At 50.2% G+C, this 23,260-nt stretch overlaps 1 protein-coding gene across 1 annotated transcript in view; it reads right to left on the bottom strand.

Annotated features, from left to right (window-relative positions):
- The window catches only part of Lrp5 (LDL receptor related protein 5), a 104,253-nt gene that overhangs the window by 38,544 nt on the left and 42,449 nt on the right, over positions 1-23,260 (bottom strand). The window contains exons 6-9 of the mRNA XM_005064097.4: positions 10,417-10,813; positions 8,493-8,664; positions 2,538-2,754; positions 148-437 (exon numbers count right to left, since the gene is read on the bottom strand). Coding sequence (XP_005064154.1) covers positions 148-437; positions 2,538-2,754; positions 8,493-8,664; positions 10,417-10,813 — 1,076 coding nt within the window. The remainder of the gene's footprint in view (positions 1-147; positions 438-2,537; positions 2,755-8,492; positions 8,665-10,416; positions 10,814-23,260) is intronic.

Below are 23,260 nucleotides of genomic sequence, written 5' to 3'. Positions count from 1 at the left end.
TGAGCCATCTCTCTCACCCTAATAAGGTAATTTTTTAATAATAACAACAACAACAACAATAATAAGCCATATATAGAGCACACAATGGCAGTTTCACAGACAAGATCCCTCAGAAAGCTCAGGCATTTGAAGCCTCGCACTAGGTACCTTGAGGCTGACATCTGTCCAGTAGATGTGGTTGTTGGACACATCAAAGTCCAGTGCAGAGGCCTCTTTGACACCTGTGAGTGGGATGGCCACGTCGTTGTTGTTCGTCTCCAGGGAGATCCTGTGGATGGTGGCTCTGCTAGTGAACACCAGGAAGGCCTCAGGGATAATGCAGGTCTTCATGTCGCTCAGCAGCTCCAGGCCAATGGGGCAGCCGCACTTGGTGGCATGAGGGGTGAAGAAGCAGAGATGGCTGCACCCTCCATTCCCATCCGCACATGGGTTGGTTCCTGTGAGGAAAACACGGCTCTAGACTGGCCAAGGAGAGATACGCCTCATTCACAGCTGTGCGTGGCTGTATTCCTGCCACCCACCAAAAGGAGACAGAGGAAGGAGAGGCGGGAAAAGCATGGATGGTGGCCGCTAAAGCCTTCCTTAGTACGGTCAATTGGCAGTGACAAGACAGCAGGGTCCCACCACCGCCAGGCCCCTGTCCCAGGTATCACAAGTCTGTTGATAGTGGCAACCCAGTACAGCAAATCAGGGGTGGCGTGGCCTGGGCTACAGCCAGCCCACTGAGGAGTGACGGTACTACACGTCAACGTCTGCTCAACTGTGGCTTCTCAACTCTGACCCTGCGTAGTGGATTGGCTCTTATCCTGCAGAATGATCTCTGATTCACTGACTCCCTTGGCAACCAGTAAAACTCAGGTGTGCCATGGATAGCACGTTTCTATTAAAGCAGACAGAAACTGTCACTCACCGATTTTGGACCAGCCTGTTACCTCATTCTGCTTCCAAATTGCTGCTAGAAGCAACTTAGTGTTAGGAATTTAAGGAAAAATAATTTTAAAAAAGACTTTTTCCCCTTATCACAAGATGGGGGGGGCACAGGCCCAACTTCTTCTCCGCCAGGGAGGCTAGCTTTATTCTCATCTTCTTCCCAACAGATACAGGTGGGCCTGGTCTTCTGCCTCCTGTGCATGACAAGCGCATTTCCCCCAGGTGGCTAGTGAAATGGAACCCGTCAGTCCTTTGGGTTGCTGTGTGTCTATCACAGTGACAAAAGGCACAAGCCACACCCATGGTCACCCATCCTGCCTTCCTGCTGGGACCATGCTGCCTCTGTTTAGGTGTCTCTTCTGCCCATCACACCCTGCCTGATCACTCAAATCCAAGCTCAATCACCTCCCTCTGTGTGTGTGTGTGTGTGTGTGTGTGTGTGTGTGTGTGTGTGTGTTTGCATGTGCTCATACATGCCAGCACATGCACAGGCAGATATGCATATGCACACAAATGCACATGCTACAGCACACATGTGGAAGTAAGAAGACAACTTCTGGGTATTGGTTTCTGCTTCCCCCATGTGAGCTGAGTGTTGAACTCGGGGTATCAGGTTTGGCAGGAAGCACCTTTACTCACTGAACTATCTCACTAGCCCAAAGATTTGGGCTTGGTTTTGCTTTTTCTTGCTTTATTTTGTGTGTGTATGGGGGCGGGGGGCAGAGAGAGAAAGAGAGAGAGACAGAGACATAAATGCAAATTCTGGAGGTCAGAAGGAGGTGTTGGGCGAGCCTCAAGCTAAAGTCCCAGGTGGTTGTACTGGGAACAGAACCTGGGTCCTCCAGAAGACTAGGAGGCCCTCTGAACCCTGCGCCACCTCTCTAACATCACACCTACCTGTGGAGTACAAGCAAGTGGCCACAGCACTGGGGCCTCTTCTTGCATTTCTTTATCAGGCAGTTTCCAGTACCTGAGACATGCAGGTGTGGCACCAGGCATGGGAGTGACAGAACAGACGGGACAGAGCCCCTGCTCTGTGGAACAGTCCCTGGCCCCCACCTGGACGTTTCTATCCAAGTGGAACTTATGAACCTGCATTTGGAGTCCTCAAAAGACAACCCAACAAGCCAAATAAAGCTCTCCTAAGTGAAAACTGACCATCCTGCCTTTCAGGGAAAAAGTGGGTTTGAGAGTCCCAGCCCAGCTCAGCCACAAGGGCAAGGTAGATACAGTGAGTTCTGGGTTCAACTGCCTGCTACTCACTGGGCTTTCTCTCTCTGCCCCATTGTCCATGGGGTGGGAACTAGGATTAGCATACACTTGGCCATAGGCACTGATGTTCTTATCAGGGTTGGTACTCACTGAGAAGTCACATCCGCCATAGTTATTCCCAACTGTCTAATCCTTGACTACTACCAACACTGTTTCTCTGAGCAACATGTCACCCCTACTCCCCCCTATCCTTAGCCAGACAGTCATCATTTCCTGTCCTGACCATCCTCAGAGTAGGATACCCTTCTGCACACCAAAGCCAGGTCTGAACCCGTCACCTTTCCTGGCGCCAATTAGCCAAGCTGAGGCATGGCTCAGAGCTTCCCTGGACTCACCGACAACCTTGGCCACATTCACCGCTTTGAGTCCCATCAGGTCAGGCAGCTGATCAATGATGACATCCCGGCTGGCCTTGACCTTGTGCACCCTCTCAATACTGCGCCGCTGCCAGTCGGTCCAGTAGATGAAGTCCCCCAGCAGTGTGAACCCAAAAATGTGTGGGAGCTTGTCCTCTAGCAGGGTCCGCCGCTTTGTCCCATCCATGTTGATCACCTGTGTGTTGGCAGAGACACGGGCCTGGATGGGCAGGGGCTGTACCAAGAGCCTATGAGGCCTGCCTCAGGCATGAGCTGCCCTGGAGCTTCCAAAGCATCGGTACCTAGCCCGGTGCCATGAGGTGTCAGGTGTTATGGTACAAATGGCATTTCCCACATCCTTGACTGATGGACTGAGAGCTGTTCCTAGAACCTCCCTAAACTGGGTGTGGATGCTGTGAATGGGAATTCTTTCCCTGAGTGCTGATGAGGCATGCACTGGGGCGTGGAGCACCAAGGAACGGAGCTCAGGCCAGGACGAGCACTGTAGGAAGGCTTCCTGAGATCTAATAGCAATGCCTGATACAGGTGCAGAGGTGGACAGCTAACACAATTTCAAAGGGTCAGGCCACCCCACAACCTGGACAGGCACCCCTAGTTATAACCCTAACCTACAGACCTATGGTACTCTCCTTCCCTGTCCACCCTGATACGGAAAACCAAGTCTTCTTCTGGAAAAGGCTCTGATGATCAAAAGCAGACACTAAGACTGGGAGTGTGGCTCAGCTGGTGGAGGGCATTTCTGGCATACAAGAGACCCTGAGTTTGATCCCAAGCACCAATAAACTAATTGGTAGGGCATACGGACAATCCTAGCACTCAGGAGGTGGAAGAAAGATAAAAGGTTCAATACCATCCTTAGCTACGTAGTCATTTTAAGAGCATCCTGAGACCCAGTTTGTTTGTATTGTTGGGTTTTTGTTACTGTTTTTTAAAGCCACAGGATAAATGGGACTCTAGTGATCCACAAAGACCAGCAGCAGCAACGGCAACATCCCAGGCTCTGGGCTCTCAGGACAAGATGATGAAACACACCAGGTAATTACAGGCAAGCCTGGGCTGGCCTCTTGCTCATCAGGAGAGCAGGCAGGCTGAGCCCTAACACTAAACCACTATAGTTCAACAGCAAGAGGTGAAAGTGCTGATTCAGCAAGGAAGACTGCAGTTCCAGGGCCTACTGCCAGGGGGCAGCCTCCACTCTACTTGGTGTCCTTGCACCCCATGGGCCTCAGTTTCCACCTGCAGCAGGAGACCAGACTAATCAATCGCTAACCCACCCTGGAAAAATAATAAAACAAAGGACCAAAGCTGAGCTCCTATCTAAAGCCATTGAAAACAATGTGGAAGCCATCAGAGCTGCTGTGAGAGCATCTGCCCAGGTTTGGCAAAGGCAGTTGTTTGTTTGTTGGGGGTGGGGACGGGACAGGATGGGAGGGGGGGGCATCTTGACTGGAGGCTCAATGATGTCAAGTGAGCAGCAGAGGGCAGTAACAGCCAGCTTCAGTTCACACAGCCAGAGTTCATTGCTTTGTTTTGTTTTCCAGGAGTTTTCTGTGTAGTCTTGGTTTCCCTGGAACTTGATGCGTACACACCAGGCTGGCCTTGAACTCAAGAGATCTAGCTACCTCTGCCTCCCAAGTGCTGGGTTTAAAGGCGTGAGCCACCACGGTCAGGCCAGAGTTCATTCTTATATTCCCATGAAAAGACAGACAGAGGTGGTACATAGGCCACCAGTTGCGGGTTAAACACCTGGGGGAATAACTGGCCCTCAGCACACACCATTAGCACACTGAGCTCCCCAACCTGGGGAGAAGAGAGGAGAGTGGGTGACAGAAGAGGGCAGTGACAGGCAGGGCTCCGGGTGACATAGGGACCCTGTAATTCAGGACAGGCAGAACAGGCGCTGGGAAAGGATTGATGAGGCTAGAAGATTCTCACCTGAACAAAGAAAAGACTCTAGTTTCAACCTACCAGAGGTCGGCATTATCTCTTGTATGTTCTCAAATTCTGTGTGTCTGCTGTGTGGGCAAGCACATGAGTATGGAAGTTGGGACAATTTTCAGGAATCAGTTCTCACCTTCCCTTATGTGGGTTCCAAGGCTTTGAGTATAGGTTATTACTGGCTTGATGACAGCACCTTTATCTGCTGAGCCATCTTTCCAATCCCTTGTTCTATTCATTATTCCTTCCTTTACTATCTTTTCTCTTGAGATAGGATCTCATATAGTCCAGACTGGCCTCAGGTTGACTGGCCTTAGGTTCACCACTTCCGATTCTCCTGCCTCTGCCTCCCTAATGCTGGAATTATAGGTGTACACCACTATATTTAGTTTATATCATGCTTTGGGATGGAACCCTGGGCCTCGTGCATGCTAGACAAGAATTCTACCAACTGAGCCATATTCCTAATGCAACTTATAAGACTAAACTTCCAAACATGAAACAGTGAACCGTGGTAGAGAGCACCTTCCTGGATCCATTCTCAACAGTGAAAGAAGCCCACAGAGATACTAAGAGGAAGAGGGGAACATGCCAGATGGCTCAGATTGTCTCCTACTCCCTGATACAAAATGAGAGGTCAGAGCTTTCCTGGCCAGGTCAAGCCACACCCAGGGTGAAGACAAGACTGGATCTGGGCTTGCATAGTGGCAGAGTCTCCCTGTAACGAGGGAGCCATACCCCATGCATTGCCCTTGGTACAGATTACGGGCCTCTCAGAAATGGAAGAAAATGAGATTGGCAATAAGCAATTCTTACATGCTCTACTGTGTGGGAATAGAAATTACAGAAATGGGGCTAGAGAGATGGCTCAGCGGTTAAGAGCACTGACTGCTCTTCCAGAGGACCTGAGTGCAATTCCCAGCACCCATATGGCAGCACACAACTGTCTGTAACTCCTGTACTAAGGGATCTGACACCCTCAAATAGACAGACATGCAGGCAAAACACCAATGCACATGAAATACAAATAAATTAATTGTTTAAAAAATAATATTTAAAAAAAGACATTACAGAAATGTTCTATGGTGGTTGTGTTGGGAGAGGGGTGGATCATTCTCTGTAGCTCTGGTAAGCATGGAACATGCTATGTAGACAGGCTGGCCATAAACTCACAGAGATCTACGTGCCTCTGCCTAGGATTAGCCATGCACTGTACAAATGTTTTATGCCTTTCCACCACGTGTGCAGTGCCTGTGGAGGTCAGCAAAGCCCTGGAACTGTAGTTACAAATGATTGTGAGTAAATCTCACTGTAAATGCCATCTGACCTGCAATTCCAGTCCCAGACACATACTCAAGGGAAAGCAGAAATGGTATTCAGGCTAAAAACGTATACACGAATATCCACAGCAATCTTTCCTGACAGACAGACAAGAGGAAGGACTGGTGGGAAGGGCTGCAGGGTCCACCACGCACCACGCACGGGCACGGAACCTGCACCAAAGGAGGAAACGCTGTCTGTACATGATACAGCATGGAGACCTAGTACACTTTGCTCCCAACAAAGCCAGACGTAAATGCTATTATCTAGACTAGAGAGGGGTTTAGTCACAGGAAATACAGCCAAGAAATCAAGTCACAGAGACAAAAGGTGAGAGGTGTCACCAGGTGCTGAGGGACCAGAAACATGAGGAGTGGCTGCGACCTGGCATGGGGCTGGCTCTCCAGGTGAGGAAGTACTCTGGAAAGAGACAGCAATGATATCATACAACCCGGAACACAGCTATGTATGCCAGCATCTGCGGGTGCCAGGCCTCCTTGTCACACTCCCGCTGGCAACTATGGTACCAAAGATTAAGTCTCCTCAGCTGCCCTGGAGAGAGAGACTGGCTTTGGCTCACTAGCCCAGAAGACTGGCATTTTCAAACTCTTTTGAGCAACAAAACTATTTTTTTAAGGGGGAGTGTCTGGAAAGATGATTCAGCAGTTAAGAGCAATGGCTGCTCTTCCAGAGGTCCTGAGTTTAATTCCCAGCAACCACATGGTAGCTCACAGCCATTTATAATGCTATCTGATGCCCTCTTCTGGCATGCAGGCATATATGAAGATAGAGCACTCATACCTTAAAAAATAATTAAGTAGATAAACAAAATTTTAAAAGGAGATTATCAACTGGAAACTCCAAGAGAAATGATTACAAGGCAGCTAGGTCTCTCTGGGTTTCCAAGAAAAGGACATCTCTCATCATATGACCCACAGCACTGACGACCCCTGCTCCCCAAGAAACAAAGTTTCAGACACTGCCTCTTCTCCAGCTCTGACCATCTCCAGGAGCCATAAGGAGAGTGTCCTCAATGGTGATATTGGCAACTAGGGACACTACACACAAGGAGCAACAAGAAGCTACCAGAAAAAGCAGGATATACCAAGCAGGGTAAAAGAATTTCTTGTGATGCTGAAAGAGTCACCTGGCAGAGAGTACCCATCAAAAGTACCCAAGTTGCTCTGTCAAAGACACATTGGCATTAGTGAACAGTTGGCTTGAGGAGGCTGCAGTCAGTTCCACATCCTCCGCCTGCGGTGCTACAGCCCGCCACACTCAGAGCAGTGAGTCGCTGGCTCACACAGTCTTAAGCTGCATGGAGGACACCTGAGAACCAGTATTTTTGGTTGCTTTGTCTTGAGACGGGATCTTGTCACATAGCCCAAAAAGACCTAGGACTCACCATGTAGCTCAGGATGACCTCAAACTCATGCTAATCCTCCTGCCTCCTGTTTCAGAGCCAGCACAGAACTCCTCAGATAGACAGAATGAATCACCAGAAAGCACTGGCCCTGACTGCAGCTTCATTCCTCTCCCGCCACTTTCCACTCCCTATTTTTTTTTCAAATTTTCTAGACAGGGTTTCTCTATAGCATGTCCTGGAACTCACTCTGTAGACCAGGCTGGCCTCAAACTCACAGAGATCTGCCTGCTTCTGCCTCCCAAGTGCTGGGATTAAAGGCGCATGCCACCACCGCCTGGTCAGAAATAATTTTGTTTTGTTTTGTTTTGTTTTTCATCTGTGTACATGCTTGTACCCCAGGAGAAGGCTTCAGACCTCATTATAGATGGTTGTAAGCCACCATGTGGTTGCTGGGAATTGAACTCAGGACCTCTGGAAGAACATGCAGTGCTCTTAACCTCTGAGCCATCTCTCCAGCCCCAGAAATAATTTTTAAGAGATTACATATTTAATAACTTTTAAATCAGTTTTTTATTTTGTGCATGTAAAGGTGTAGGGCACAAACATGTGACACTGCTCATATGTGGAGGTTAAAATACAACTTGCAGGAGTTGGCTCTCTTCTTCCAGCAGGTGGGTTCCAAGAATCAGAACTCATGCTGTGAGAAGCCACTTTGCCCCACTGAACCATCACTCAGACCCCGTATACTTGTTGTTATTTGAGATGGGACTCACTATGCAGCCCTAGCTAGCCTGGAACTTACCATATAGACTAGGCTAGCCTCATCTGCCTTTGATTTCCACGTGCTAGAATTAAAGACATGTGCGACCACATCCATTTTTGTTTGGTTTGGAATTGTTTTTTAGACAGGGTCTCTAATATCCCAGGTGCTCAAACTCATTATGAAGTCAAGAATGACCCTGAACTTATGTGTGTGATCCTGGGGATTGAACTCAGGGCTCCCCAAATGCTGGGTAAGCACTCTACCAACTGAGCCATATAAACCTATCATAAGTTATTTCTTTGAGGATTCCATTCAGCCATACAGCTGGACACAGTCATCTACTGACGTCTCTGGCAAACACACGGCATGGCCTGCAGGGTGTCCAGGACTGGCCTCTGCAGGAAACTTGGGGCTCAGGGACCACAAAGAAGAGTCTGCTCACATACCGCCCACACTATATGGAGTGGCTTCTTATACCTGGACACCCACCCCCAAGGCACACCCCTGCCCCATATGCTTTGCTCACCTCGATTTTGTCAGTCTTGGCATCCCCCCAATACAGCTTGCCCTCCTGCAGGTCCAAAGCCAGTCCGTTGGGCCACCCAAGGGAGGTGTTCACCAGGACATGCCGATCTCGCCCATCCAGGTTGGCACATTCAATTTTGGGGTTCTCCCCCCAATCTGTCCAGTACATGAGGCTAGAGAAAAAAAATGACCATGATGGTGTCTGTTCTGCCCCTACTACACCCTAGTTCAGAGGACCTCATCTCCCCCCGCCTGCTGGCCAACACAGCCTACAGCTTGATGGGAACATCAGGACACCGCCACACACAGGGCAGCACTGGGCGCCCATAGGAGAGCTCTGGAAGTGACCCTGTACAGGGTCTGGGGCAGCCTTGTCTAGAGCATCAGGGAGCAGGACAGTGGGAAGCAAAGCTCCCGTATACTCAGGATGTGTGACCTGTTCTCAACCCAAGGATAAAGCTGAAGGGCAAGCAAAGGGCAGAAGTTTTTTGATTTGTTTGGTTTTGGTTTTTGGTTTTGAGACAGGATTCTTTGTGTAGCCTTGGCTGTTTTAGAACTCGCTCTATAGACCAAGCAGGCCTTGAACTCACAGAGATCCACCTGCCTTTGCCTCCTGAGTGCCACCATCGCCTGGTGAGGACAGAAGTTTTAATACAAGAAAATCCAGGCCACTCTGGGTACAGGACACAGTCTTGTCTCCTGTCACCTCTGTCTGGAACATTCTTCCCTGGGATCACACACACTTCACTGGCTCCCACACGTCCCTGGATCCGCAGGCTCAGAAGTCACAGGCTGGTAAAGAGCCTGGCATCGGCTTCCCATCTCATTTCATGCATGAGAACACTGTGGCCCACGGGGCTGTGACCTCACTGAGTTCATGGTGCTGTAGCTGGTAGGAGGTCCTAAGCTTCCCGACCCATCTCCTGAGCTGACCACCAGACCCCTGCTTCTGAGAGCTTCGGTTAGCCCACAGCTCCTTGTATCCATCCTCTTTGGAACAACACTGCTCTTTGGCCACGACCACAGAACAAATTCTTCTGCCTACTATTGGGCCCAGGGTCAAAGGACCACTGCTGCCTTGAACCGTCCCCCACACTCCAGTATCAGCCGCTGCCCCAAGGATCTGCTACCAACCCTGCATCTAGATCTCCACACATAACCCCTCCAACCTCTCTGACTTACACGGCCTCACAGGTAGGCAGGATACAGCACCAGCACCTGGAGGCATCTGCAGTACCTGCTATGCTCAGTCTGTGAAAGCGGAAACACACTTGGTGCTTACAGTGTTCAGAAGACTGCAGCTGTTACTCTAGACCAGTTGCTGTCCTCCAGACACAGGTTCACACCATTCACTAAGCAGACTCTTCTGGTCCCATCCCAGCATCACCCCCAGAGCTTCATGGCAGCTCCCCATCAAGGTCTGCTCAGTTAAAGTCTAGCTCAGGTTAAAGTTCACCACCAGGCAGAGATGCTGCATTCTCAAAGGCTCCATCCCAGCTATGTGCACTTGGCATTTATATAGGTTTCAGGGGACTGAAATGCTCATCCTCGTATCTGCAAAGCAAGCACTTACCTGCTAAGCAATCTCCTGAGCTGCATCCCAGTACTTTGGTGGGTTTTGTTTGTTTGCTGTTTAATGTGGATTTTCGGGATCAACTTGGGTTCATACACTTACAAGACAGGAACCTTACCAAATGAACCATCGCCCAGCCCCCCAGGCTCTCTCACCCACTACCTGATGGCCTGGCTCAAACTCCTCAAAGTCAAGGAGCAGCTGCCTCAGCAGCACTGGGAGCTTATCTGAGAAATATTCTTTTAAAACATGCCCTGTTCACTGGCTCAGAACTCTCTGCATATTAGGAATCGTATCTCAGGGATTGGGGTGCAAGGGAATGTTCCAGAGCCCCCTGTAGTCCCAGTCTTACCCCATCACAGGGTGCAACACAATGGCCCGAGGTTCGTCCAGGTCCTCAGATACCAGGATCTTTCGGGAGGTGCCATTGAGGCGAGTCACCTCAATCCGGTCAGTGCCTGTATCTGTCCAGTAGAGGTTCCGGGCGATCCAGTCCACAGCAATGCCATCAGGGTCATTGATCTCAGTGTTCACAAGTGTCTGTGCGCCTGACCCATCCAGATACGCCCTACGGATAGCCCGCACCTCATCATCTGTCCAGTACACGTAGCCCTCCAGCGGGTCATAGTCGATGGCAATGGCATGCCGGATGTCGCCCACCTGCAGCACTATGTCTGTGAAGTCAGGTGTGTCCAGAGAGATCCTTCTCAGGTCCGTCCTCCGGGCCAGCAGCAGCACTTCCTCAGCCCCTATGGAGACATAAGCAGTAAGGTTAGAGGTCAGTCCCTGTGGCTGAGGCAGCATAAGAGCTTGGACTTGCAGTGGGGCGGGCTATCCAGGCATGTCTCAGCCAGGCCCTCAGACTACAATAGTGGCTGATGGGTTCTGTGAGGCTGACGCTGGTTTTCCTGTTTTACAGGAGATAACACTAAAGCACAGAGAGGCTCAACAACCAGCTAGAAGCCCTCTAGGCAGGCCATCTGGCTTCCACTAGTGTGAGAGTTGTTTTTGCTAGTCCTCTTGTCCATATTCCGACCACAGCCAGCCTCTGTGAACAATCCCACTGGAAACACGGGGCTCCAGGCCACAACTGCCAGGCCCAATCTCCTCCTCCATCCACCTTCGAAACAGCTTTCAGCAGGTGCCCCTGTCTCGTTCGGTCCCCAGCTCCCAGTCAGGGATAGGAGTCTGTGTCAAGGGACCTGCACTCAGTTATGACATGCACAGTGCTGGGTCCCAAGCTCAGACATCCCCCTAGACATCTGCTGTACAAGCACAAGCACTGACACCAAACGTAAGACTACTGGACACACCAGGCAACTGAGGGAGACAAAAGGCACCCCCGGGGCCAGGCGTCTTCTCACCTGAGCCCAGACTCACACGTTCCTCCCACTGCGGCCAGGATCCAGCATGGCCACTATGGCCTCTGCAGAGCAGGGCCTTGAGAAAGGCTGCTTTCCAAACAGGGTCTATAGACGGGGGTCCCACAGGAGACAGGCAAGGAATACACTTCCAATATAACTCAGAGTCACTGTGAATTGTCAAAAGTCAACTTGGCACTAGACACTGAGAACCTGCGGGCAGTAGAGAAGCTGTGACACTTTGGGGCCTTGGGCTTAGTGCAGGGACATTAGCAGGACTGTCCTCCCTCCAAAATCTCCTTTCAAATATGAGCTAATGCCAGGCTCTGCAGCCCCAGGAACACCATCCCTAACCACTCTGGCTGCTTGGTGAGGCTCAGATCCTTATAGCTACCTACACAACAGCTTCCAGGGGAAACTGAGGCATCAGATAAAGAACTGAGGCAAAGTAGCACTTGTGGGAGCCCCTAAGTGCCCAACAGCAACAGAGACCCTTGACCCAAACCCAGGATGCTTGAGAAAGGTACATGCTGGGGCAAGGAGCAGAATTGGGAATTTCAACAGATTTTCCCCCTCTGGGCTCCATTCCCAACATGTTCTGTTAACCACTGACCTGTCCTTCGAGGCCCAGGTTGCACACCACCTTCTGAATTATGTGTCTCTGTGAACAGGCCAACAATACGCTTACCTCACAGTCTCACAGGGACTGGTATGGGCCCTTTTGTACAATGCTGTGTCCAGAACCAGGTTCAAACCAACATGGAGACACAGCCCAGGGGCAGAGCCCACCTGACATGAGCATCTGGCAGGGCCCAGTTTCCGGGCTTATTTCTTCATTGGCCTCATGGTGTTTGAGTCACTTTCTGGCTCTACCACTGAACCAGATGTCAAGAGGCTTAGTCAACATGATGGAAAGAGATGTCTGCTTATAGAAGATGCCCAGGAAGGGCCATAACTGTCAGGGTCTATGTATGGGACAGACAGTATTTCCCAACTGTCCCCTGGGTTCCACAGTACTTCCATGAACACCTCAGGAAGCACTGATCCCCAGTGGAAACTGACTCTTCTTCCCAAAAGCACATTTGAACCTGTTTTTGCTAACCCTGTCCCCACAATCCTAATGCAGTCACCTATATGAGGCCCATCTTCACATCAGGGATGACTATGCCATGAAGTACATACAGTTGAGGGACCTAGTACACAGAGAGGCCAAGCTCCTGGTTTAAGGGCCACACAGCAGCAAGAAGGAAGATACGATCCCTTGAGCCACCCGAGGAGTGAATACAGGGATTTGGCAGTAGCATTCAGGCCAGCTTGATCACACCACCAATATCTATGGATAGCTACTTTAGCCCTGGCCTAGACCAGCTATCCAAGGAAGAAGTGGGGACAACAGATTCATGAGACCCTGTTACACTCCCAGGGTCACAGGGCAGAGACCACAAAGAACAAGACCAACAAAGAACCAACTATCTCAAACTGTAGCCATCAAACACAACTAGAGAGTAGGGAAGGTGGGGAGAGGGCTGTGGAGGTTTGAGGGGCTGCCCTCTGGCTCAGGAGCCTCTGCCATCACATGGAAGAGTCCAGCAGAGTGCCCCCAAGGACTCCCTCACCCTCTGAGAGGTAAGTCAACACAAAGTCCTAAGCAACAGGGACTCCTCCTAGCCACCCGAGAAAGACTGTGAATTAAGTCTCAGCAACTACAGCAGTAAGTCATTGCTGAGATAACCCTGAGGCTGCCGAGTATCTCCATCGTGATGAGTACGGGGTTCTCTGGAACCCTGTGGCTGCACAGCATTTGGAGGCATTTTTAGTATTGCCAAGAAAAAAACAAAACCCACAACAGGGATGCCCGAGACAGGGTCACATCCAGCCACGTACCCAAGGTGTGAGGGCTGGGTTCAGCACACAGGTTTCCAGGGCTAGTAATGGAAGGCTCTGGCCAAGGTCAGGTCAGCAAAGGGCAGCTGCAGAGGACCTCCCATCAATGTTTGCCAAGGCCGATGCCCATGGATGGCCTCTGAGAAGGTGCTGAAGACCTGGGGCAGGCTATGTGGACAAGGGGCAGTGGTGGCCATGAAGAGGAGAGGCCTGCCTACTGCTGGGTACCTGCAGGGTCAGTAAATAAGTTTGTTTAAGCATCAAGGAAGCAACCAGTTCAGAAACTAAAAGTTTGACCACATGCTTGCTTTTTAAAATTACCTTTCGTTCTACTCAGGAGGTGAGGATTGGTTGCAAGGGCCTTACCAAAAGTGAAACCTTCCCCTCTCCTGGGCACTGGCAGCCATTGGACCTAGCTATATGGACACCTGGCTTCTCTACTTCTTCCAGGAACACACAGGACACAGGAGGGAACATTCCCACTGAGGACCAGGTGCCAGGTACAAGGCACAGCATTCACACCCTAACCTGAGATTTTAACAAGATTATTCTTTCCCAGACCTAGGGGTTCAGAAGTCAAAAGTCTAGGTACAACAGGGCCAGCTCTCTTACTGGGCTCCAAGGGAGGGTCCTTCCTGTCTCCTTCAGCCCTGGTGTTGCCGGAAATACTTGGCGTTCCTTGGTTCATTGCCAATCACTCTGATCCCTGCCTCCAGCTTCGCACAGCACAGCCGACTGCCCTGTGTGTCTCTATGGCCTCCTCACAGGAGGCCACTGCTCTGTGAAACTCCAAGTCAAACATGCCTCAGCTTCATTTGAGCACCTCAAGAGGCAGTGTCCAAACTGGGTCACACACAAGGTGCTGTGTAGGAAGCTTCAGGAGGAGGCTCAGGGCCATGCAGGAAGGAGGGAATGCCAAGCAGAAGGGACAGCTGGACAATGACACAGAGATCACTGGGAAGGAGGAGTAGGCAATACAGGCTGTTAAGTATAAGCTGAATTCAGAGGCCAGAATGTTTGCTATTGGGTGAGGGGTGTGATCCCTCAGGCCACACTCCACTGACGACCCACCCCATAGTGCACCAGGCAGCTCCAAACCCAGCCCGTCCCCAAGGAAGCCACAAGCAAAGAGCACGCTGTGAATGCAGTAGAATTCCCACCACAGACACAGACAGCAAGACAGACTGCCACCCTCAGACAAAAACCTAGAAGGAAACAGGCTCAACGGTCCACAGGGCTGCCTGAGGTTCTCTAATAAGGTTGGCAAATATTTTCCATTAGGGGCCAGGGAGAGTCAAACATCCAGCAGAGCCTAGTCCTGGGCAGCGCTGAAATGAGAGTACACGCTGCGCACAAACAATCTCACTTATGAACACTGGTGCCTGAGCTGTGTTGTCACTCCACAGGCCAGAGAGCAGAATTCTTCTGATGTTCTTATTATCTGTGTAAAAAAGCAAGTATCATCCTAAGCCCGCAGGTGGTAGGGAAACCTGCAGTGGGCCCTGTGGCCCCTGGCTGGGGAGTGTTAGTCCTTGTAAAAGAAGTATGAGTTGGGGCAAGCGAGATGGCGCAGTGGGTAAAAAGCACTTGATAAGCAAGCCTAGAGACCTGAGTTCAATTCCTGGAGCCCGTATGAGTGTGGAAGGAGAGAGCAAAGCTGTTCCATGGGTGCCATGGTTTACTTGGGCACATACAATTAGACAACTAAGTAGAGGCTGGAGAGATGGTTCAGTGGCTACGAGCACTTGTTGGTCTGTACTCAGTTCCCCAGATCCACACAGCAGATCACAATAATTGGTACCTCCAGGTCCCAGGGTCCTGAAGCCACCACTTACACACTCGGTGCACATCCATGCAGGCAAATACTCATACACATAAAATCTTTTAACAAGAGCAAAGATAGGAGGGAGGGAGGGAGGGAGGGAGGGAGGGAGGGAGGGAGGGAGGGAGGGAGGGAGGGAGGGAGGGAGGGAGGGAGGAGGAAAAGGGAAGGGGAAGCGGAAGAGAAAGGAAAATCACACAGACAATAACCATGAAAACAAGTAGTTTTTCTAAGACACATTGACTGAGTGGTGGGAAAATATTTAAATTCTACCGTGTCACAGCCAGTTCAGGGTTTTTGGACAGCAGACTGGGACCGTCTGCCCCTCTGAGTACAGCACAGAGACCAGGGACGGAGGCTGCAGTGCACACAGATTCACACACAGCCACCACAACTCCAGGAAAACAGCAAAAGCCAAACACCAAAGAGAACCTGGCCAGGCCTTTGACTTTGATCACTTAGGAGGCATTGACAGTTCTCTGTGAGTTCAAGGTCAGCCTGGTGTACAGAGTGAGTTCCAAGACAGCCAGGGCTACATAGACAAACCCTGTCTCAAAAAACAAAAAACCAGAAGGAAGGAAGGAAGGAAGGAAGGAAGGAAGGAAGGAAGGAAGGAAGGAAGGAAGGAAGGAAGGAAGGAAGGAAGTTCATTTTAAAATCACAGAGGCCATTCATGGCTCTAGGTGTTACCCAGACACAGGACACCAGATGCTGGAGAAGTCATGGACTTGAAAATACACATGTGGAAGAAACGAAAACCATGCCAACCAGATGGCTCAGTGGGTGAAGGTGCCTGCCACCAAGCCTGGTGACCTTGTGCAACCTCCAGGACCCATGTGGTGGGAGGAGAGAACCAACTCCTTTCTATTGTCCTCTGGCCGCCACATGTACACTGTGGCACATGTACACATGCAAAAATAAATAAAATAATAAACAAATAAATACCCAATAAAAATATTTTAGAGAAAAAGTAGAAAACGTGGGCCTGTTTCAAGTAGCCTCACCAAGGCGCCAGGATTCTGGATCATTTAAATGTTCCTGTTTACCATGCTGGAGAGACTGACTGCTCAGCAGTTAAGAGCACCTGCTACTCTTGCAGAAGACCTGGAGTTAGTTCCCAGCACCCATATGGTGGCTCACAAACACCCCCATAGCTCTAGTTGCAGGAGATTGGACACCCTCTTCTGGCCTCTGCAGGCACCAAGGATGTACATGTATACGCACATATAGGAAAAATACTCATATACATAAACAATACTTTTTAAATTGTCTTCCTGGTTTAATTGATAGTTTCCTGTCTGTGGTAATCATAAATTTTTCCTTATATGAGGGAAAAAGGCTTCTGAACTGGGGTCAGGTAGAGCCTGGAAGGGTCTCTACCTACGACAGATGCGACCAGGGATGCGAGGGTTCTTTCCCTGAAGCCAGGGCTGGGGACAGGTGGCTTTGATGGCTAGGGTCTTGGTATGAAGGTAAGAACAAGGTAAAAGACAAGATGGGGCCAAAACTCACACCCACAGCCTAGAAATGTGGCCTTGTGGTCTCCAGTGGCCTTTGTTAAAGCCTGGAAGGTGGGTTCACTGGCAACCCACTGGGCGTGTAGGAACTAAAAGGCTAATTTCTCCACAGGAAAAGGCTTTTTTTCTCTCTACAACAAGCAAAATAATAATCCATCTTGGGGATGCAAGACCCAATTAATACAAAAGAGAATCAGGTCCTCCAGGAAGAACCGTGGCCCAATCCTCCCACACAATCCACCACAATCCCAAGGTCACAGGTTGCCCCTGAAGGGCCGCAGCCCCTTAGTGAGGCTCCACACAGCCTGGGAGGCATCCATGACCCCTATGGCTCTGCCCTGCCAACTTCTTTCTCATCAAGAAAGAAAGCTGGGATCTGAGGACAGCTGAGATCCAGCCCTGCTCTGTCCCCATGACTCCTGTCCTGGTTTCCTTAGCCATCCTCACAGCAGGCACGGCCTGTTTCTTCCTTACCTCCTAGGCCTGGGGCTGCGTGGGCAGCTAGGAGACCTAGCAGGTCTCCATTCACTCTGCCATCTGAAATAAACAGCCTGGTCCTGCAGCTTCCCATCTGGCAAGTAGCCAGATTCTTTTTTTTTTAGCAGTTGATTTTCTCCACTGCCCCCTGGGGGTAAGTGGTTAGACAAATGCCAAGACCACAGCCCAGTACCTTGGCCTGGGAAACCCTGACTAATGACCACAAGGTCACAGACCCAAAGGAAGTGGCTGGGCCTGTCTTGGGCTCTGCTCATAATCTAAGACCCAAGTAACTGCCTGCCTGCATGGCTCACCCTAAGGAGCCCAACAAGCAGGCACAGGAAGTCTTAGCTCATTGGGAATGGCCCAGCAGACACCAGGCCTGGGTTCTGGACTAAGTTACATGTTACCCAGGAGCACAGAGTGGCCAGACAGAGGCAAGTCAAAACCAAACTTCGGCCTCTTGCAGGTGTGCTCCTTCCTCTTCCGTTTCCCAGCAGCGGTTCCTCACTGGCTCTCAGCTGTCTATCTGCTTTCCCTCTCTTTCCATGACCCTCAGGCCACTCAGTGAGTACTTACACCAGCAGTATTGTCTAAAGCTCACCATAAGCTCCAAGGACATCAGCCCCATGCCAGTGCCCAACCACTTTCTCTACTGAACACCCTTGAGCAAGCTATGTGACCTGAGACTCAAGTGGAAGCAGCCCCCCATCAAGGCTGGAGAGATTCTAGAGCAAAGTCCTGATTTCAGACCCAGCACAGAAAGTATGGCTTTACTGGGCAAATTAAAAGTTGGGGCAGAGGGTAAAGTGTAAAATGGTGAGCTGGCCGCAGAAGGGTACACCTCCCCATGTCACAGTCTTCATTGTCAGCTTCCCAGGATTTGGAATCACCTGGGAGACACACCTCTGGGCCTGCTGTGTTTCCAGAGAGGTTTAACTGAGAAAACCCACCCTGAATGTGGCAGCAACGTTCCACAGGCAGGGATCTTGGACAGTACACTAAATCCCAACACTTACTTTTCCTGCTTCCTGACTGCAGCGTGACCAGTGGCCTCACAGCCCCACTGCCATCCTTCCCACCATGATGGACTTGTGTGCTCCAGCCATGAGCCAAAATAAACCCTTTAACTTGCTTTTGCCAGGCTTTTGTCACACTGACAAAAAAAGGTGTCTAATATATTCTGCTCCAGGGACAAGTTTCAGTTCTTCTAAAAAAGCCAGTCTTTCTGGATCTAGGAACACAGTAGATGTTCTATTTTTAAGTTTTGGATTGTGTGCATGCGTGTGTGAGTACAAGTGCAATTGCCCACAGAAGAACAGCATCAGGTATCCTAGAGCTGGAGTTAAAGGCTACCTAGAGCTGCCCAGGCATGGGTACTGGGAACTGAACTCAGGTCCTCTGAAAGAGCACTACACATGCTTAACCTCTAGTCCCAACAGTAGTTATTTTTCTATTGGTCACATGCTGTCCTGCAGCTCCTGGAGCTGGCTACAGCCTAATTGGCAGCTGTGCCCTTGCATCAGGAGACTCTGCAGAAGGGAGCCCCCAGGCAGGGTGGACAGAAACCACAGGACAGAACTCCTAGTCCCATCTGCAGCTGTGAGCATGTGCTCACTTTTGTGCACAGTCCCCCATCTGGGAAGCAAAGTCAGTCCAAGGTTTCCCTAAGCAGCTCTGGTAGGAGTGAATGAAGACAGGGCTGAGAGCTGTGCCATGGCAGCAGTTTCCACCCTGGGGATACACTATTGCTGTCGTTACTTGCTGGCTAGCCAGAGTCCAAATAATTGAATATACTGGGCTATATGAAAATACCACTTTTTTCCTTAGGTCTAAGTTAACTATCAGCAGTTCCCATGGCTCAAAGAAACCATCGTGGTACCCACCTGCAGTCCTCGCTCTTGGGAGGCAGAGGCAGAGAAATCATCACAAGGTTAAGACCAACCTCATCTCATAAAACTAAAACAAACTAATTAAAAGACAGCTTACAAGTTCAAAGGTGGGATCTTAGGTAGCATTCCCAAGTGGATAAAGCACAAAGAACCCAGACTTCATAGCCACAGAGAAAGAATTGAGACCAGAACCCATACACTCCAGTACCTACCATGTTCCTGAAAGTGGTCCAGAGAGGACGAGAGGCTCCACTTGATGCAGACCCCAAGGATAACTAGAAAACCTCAGCTCTTGTGCTAAACTTAACAACGTATATCAATTCCTGGGCCCTGACCCTGGTCCAGTAGGAAGCTAGAAGTGAGGAAACTGAATCCATCTGTTCTTCACAGCAGAGTTGGTAGCAGAGCCTAAGGCACATACCATCCCCCCATAGGGCCTAGGGTAGAGCCAAGGAGACCTGGCATCATCGAAACCTGGAGCAATGGTTAACCAGGAACAGGAAGAGAGTCCAGGCAGCAAGGCCAGAAAGAACTCACTAGCCATTTCCAGGAAACTGGAGGTAAAAGATGAGCAGGGACTAGAGGCCAGGAGGAGCTGGAACCTACATTCTTCTCTGAAGATGAGCAGGGGGCCCAAGTGTCAGCTGAGTGGGCCTAGCAGGGTTCCTTCCAATTGCTAGAGATTAGAAGTTCAGGGAGTCTCATGCCAGAAAAAGCAGGAAGACCAGTTCTTTCTCTGGGAGCCCAGGGGTTCTACAGGGCCAGGACCCAACAAACCCTAAACTTTTCTCCAAAGACAAAGTGTATCAGAAGGACCTCGGGTAAGTTCCGGGGCCTGGCTGGAGTTGGGCTTGGACTACAGAAGAGAGGGGAACAGGAGACAGACTGAAGCAAGTGGTGATCATGGCACAATGTCAGTCTGTGTCATGCTGCTCATCACAGCCAGGAAGTACCAAGCGGGAGCTGGCACTGCCCGCTGTGCCCTGACCCCAGGGAAAGTCTTCCTCTCTAAGAATGTGATGTCAGCCCATGTCGGGACAGCAGGGAGCTACCTGCCTCACAGCAAGATGAATGGGCTGCAGAGTTAGCCCAGTGGTTAAGAGCACTTGTTCTTACATAGGCCTGGGTTTGGTTCCCAACAACCACATGGAGGCTTACCACTTCCTTAGGCACGAGGCATGCATGTGGTATGCCAACATACATGCAGGCAAAGCACTCAAACTCACATAATAAAAGAAATCATAGTGGGATGAGAGGTAGAGGCCTTGGGGCCTTCTCTGGGTGATGGAACCCTCTCTAGCTGGGTGGCAGTTACACAAACGTATCCACTGTCAGAGCTGATCTCACCAGATACTCACAAAAGTATGTGCTTCCCAATCAGTTACACCTGGTTACCCAGAAACACAACATGATAGCACACAGGCTTGCCACGCAGTCTCCAGGACTATGGGATCCAATTTTCTTGCTATTAAAAATTCACAGTCCATGGCTGAGAACAGCAGCTGCCTTCTGTTTGCAAAGTCAATGCCAATCAAGACTACAGAGCAGACTCCCCCACAGGACCTCCTTTCTTTTCCCTTTGACCTACTTCCCTGATAAGTGACTAGTCAGCCAGACTCTGGGAACAAACACACCCATTATTCTTGGCCCTGCCTGAGGGCTGCCTGCCCATCTGGCTAATCTGCCTGGGTAGGTGGGTGGGTGGGTTGACGGACGGACGAACAGACATGAGAATTAGTCAAAGTATCTGTTGTCCCACCTACCCATCAGACCCAATAGTGAGGCCTCCGGTCTTTCAGCAGCCTCCACCTACTTCCTCTTCGGTCCTGTTCCCGGCAGTCAGACATATGTTAAAACTATGTCCTGGAGAAGTGTCCCCCCCATCCCACCCCCGTGCACAGGGGACGTGGGGGGGAGGGACACAAATCCATGCCCATCCTGTTGCTTGCTAGGCCTTGTCCAGGGGACCCACATCAGCAGATCCTGCAGCCAGTTCTGCTGCCTGGCCACAGAGTTCTCTGGCTATGTGAATCGTGACCCTAAGCAGTATGACAAGTGTGATTAAGTCACTGCCTCAAAGCCTAGGTGACAAAAGTCAGATCAATGGGGCACGGGGTCCACAAAGAGCAGGTCGCTGAGACACTGACTGAAAGGGAGCTCCAGGCTTCGGAGGACAGTCAGCGGCAACTCCCAAATAAGGCCCCTGCTACTGCTGTTTTTAGCCCATTCCACATAATTGGAAAAACATGGGGGAAACCAAAGCCAGCTGCTTGTGGAGGCTGCTCCAGAGGGGCAGGGAGAGAGGCTGGCCCAGGCCAAACACAGGACTCTCAACCTCCAGCTTCCTAGGGATGAAAATCAATCACCCTGATGGGGGAAATCCACAACACAGCCACCCCAGGCCACGAGAGCCCCGGCTGGCCTGGTTACATGCTGTGACACCTTCTGCTGGTCTCATTGCAGCCACCTCAGAGGAGCTGGAGGACAGGAAGCAGAGACCCAGAGGCAAAGGTCATGTTAGACCCAAATGTTCCTGAGCTCAAAGGTCAGGTATGCAGGCTGTACTCACCCAAGCAACGTTTTGTTGTTTAACACGATGGCACATGCCTGAAATCCCAGTTCTTGAGAAGCAGTGTCAGGAGGAATGAATTTGAGGCCTGCCTGAGCTACATATCGGGTTCCAGGCTAGCCTAGGCTACATAGGGAGTTCCTATGCTTAAAAAAAAAAAGCTTCAAGGAGCTGGGGAGATGGCTCAATGGCTACCTTGTTCTGTGTGAGGACTGGAGTTTAGGTCTCCATCACCTATGTGAATGCCAGGCAGATGTGGTGGCCCCAAAATGTAGGAGGCAGAGAAGGGGTCCCCAGACCAAGCTAGCTATCTAGAGTGACTGGATCATCAAGGTCTGGATTCAGCTGAGAAACCCGGCCTCAATATATAAGATAGAGAGTGATGGAGAAAACTACTCAATGTCAAATGCTGGCCTCACGTGCCCACACTTGTCATTGTCTCCAGCCATGCTCAGGGGGACACTTCACTCTCTTGACCTCTCAAGCCAAGGAGGACCTTGAACTTTTGATCCCACTGCCACCACCTCCTGGGTGCTAATATCATGTGTACCACCACCAATACACCTGATTTGTTTGGTGCCTTCATGCATGCTTGTCAAGCAGTCTGTCACGGAACTACATCCCTAGCCTAATTCTCCATTCTTGATTCTTTCCCCCACCTTAGCAGCCCAGGAACAGCCCAAAAGATTCAGGATGGAGAGGGAGCCCTGAAGGAGGCATGTCTGGGAATGACTCAGAGGAAACAGTGGACCTGCAGCCCCACTCCATACAGAACTCAGGGCACACCCTCTGTTTCTTAGGGTGTGTTGTGTTTTGTGTTTTTGGTTTTTGGTTTTTGTTTTTTGTCAACTTGACATGAAAACTAGGGTTACCCTGGGAGAAGGGAACCTCAATTGAGATAAATGCCTCCAACATTGGAACACTCAGCCCTAAATTGAGTGTCTTTCCCATAGTCCTCCTCTCAGAGCTCGGGGGATCTATGCGGAAGAGGAGGCAGAAAGACTCCAAGAGCCAGAGGCAGTGGAAATGGCATTCTCCAGACACAACAGGTCAGACACACATGAACTCAGAGAGACTGACAGCACACACAGGTTCAAGTCAGACAAAATCCCCAAGCAGAGAAGGGAGGGCATGAAGTCCCCCCCCCAGTTAAGAAGTTCTTTGCAAATGATAACTTCTGGGAGAGGGAAAGTCTTCAATGGACACAACCAGACTCCGGGATGGCCTCGTGTTCATGAGTAGTTGTCCAACACAAATTGGACTCCACGGTTTATTTGTGTGTGTCTTTTTGTTTTTGGTGTGTTTTTGATTTATTTTTTTAAGAGAGAGAATGAATATGCAGTTGGGTGGGTAGGGAGGTAGGGAGAACCTGGGAGGAATTGGGGGAAGAGAAAGTATACTATCAAAATATATTATATGAAATTCTCAAAACACCAATAAAATTTTAGTTTAGTCTGGATTTTCAAGACAGGGTTTCTCTGTGTAGCTCTGGCTGTCCTGGAACTCACTGTATAGACCAGGCTGGCCTTGAACTGGTCCACCTGCCTCTGTGTCCCAAGTGCTGGGATCAAATGCATACACCACAACCACCCAGCCATAAGATTTTAAAAGGAAAAGACACATGCTTCCGTCTGAGGCATTCTATGGGGCATTTTCTTGATTAATGACTGGTGT

Source organism: Mesocricetus auratus, unplaced genomic scaffold (assembly GCF_017639785.1).
Source record: "Mesocricetus auratus isolate SY011 unplaced genomic scaffold, BCM_Maur_2.0 Super-Scaffold_4256, whole genome shotgun sequence".
Lineage (NCBI taxonomy): Eukaryota > Metazoa > Chordata > Mammalia > Rodentia > Cricetidae > Mesocricetus > Mesocricetus auratus.
Note: the sequence above shows the minus strand (reverse complement) of the source record. Positions and strands in the feature narration are given on the sequence as shown.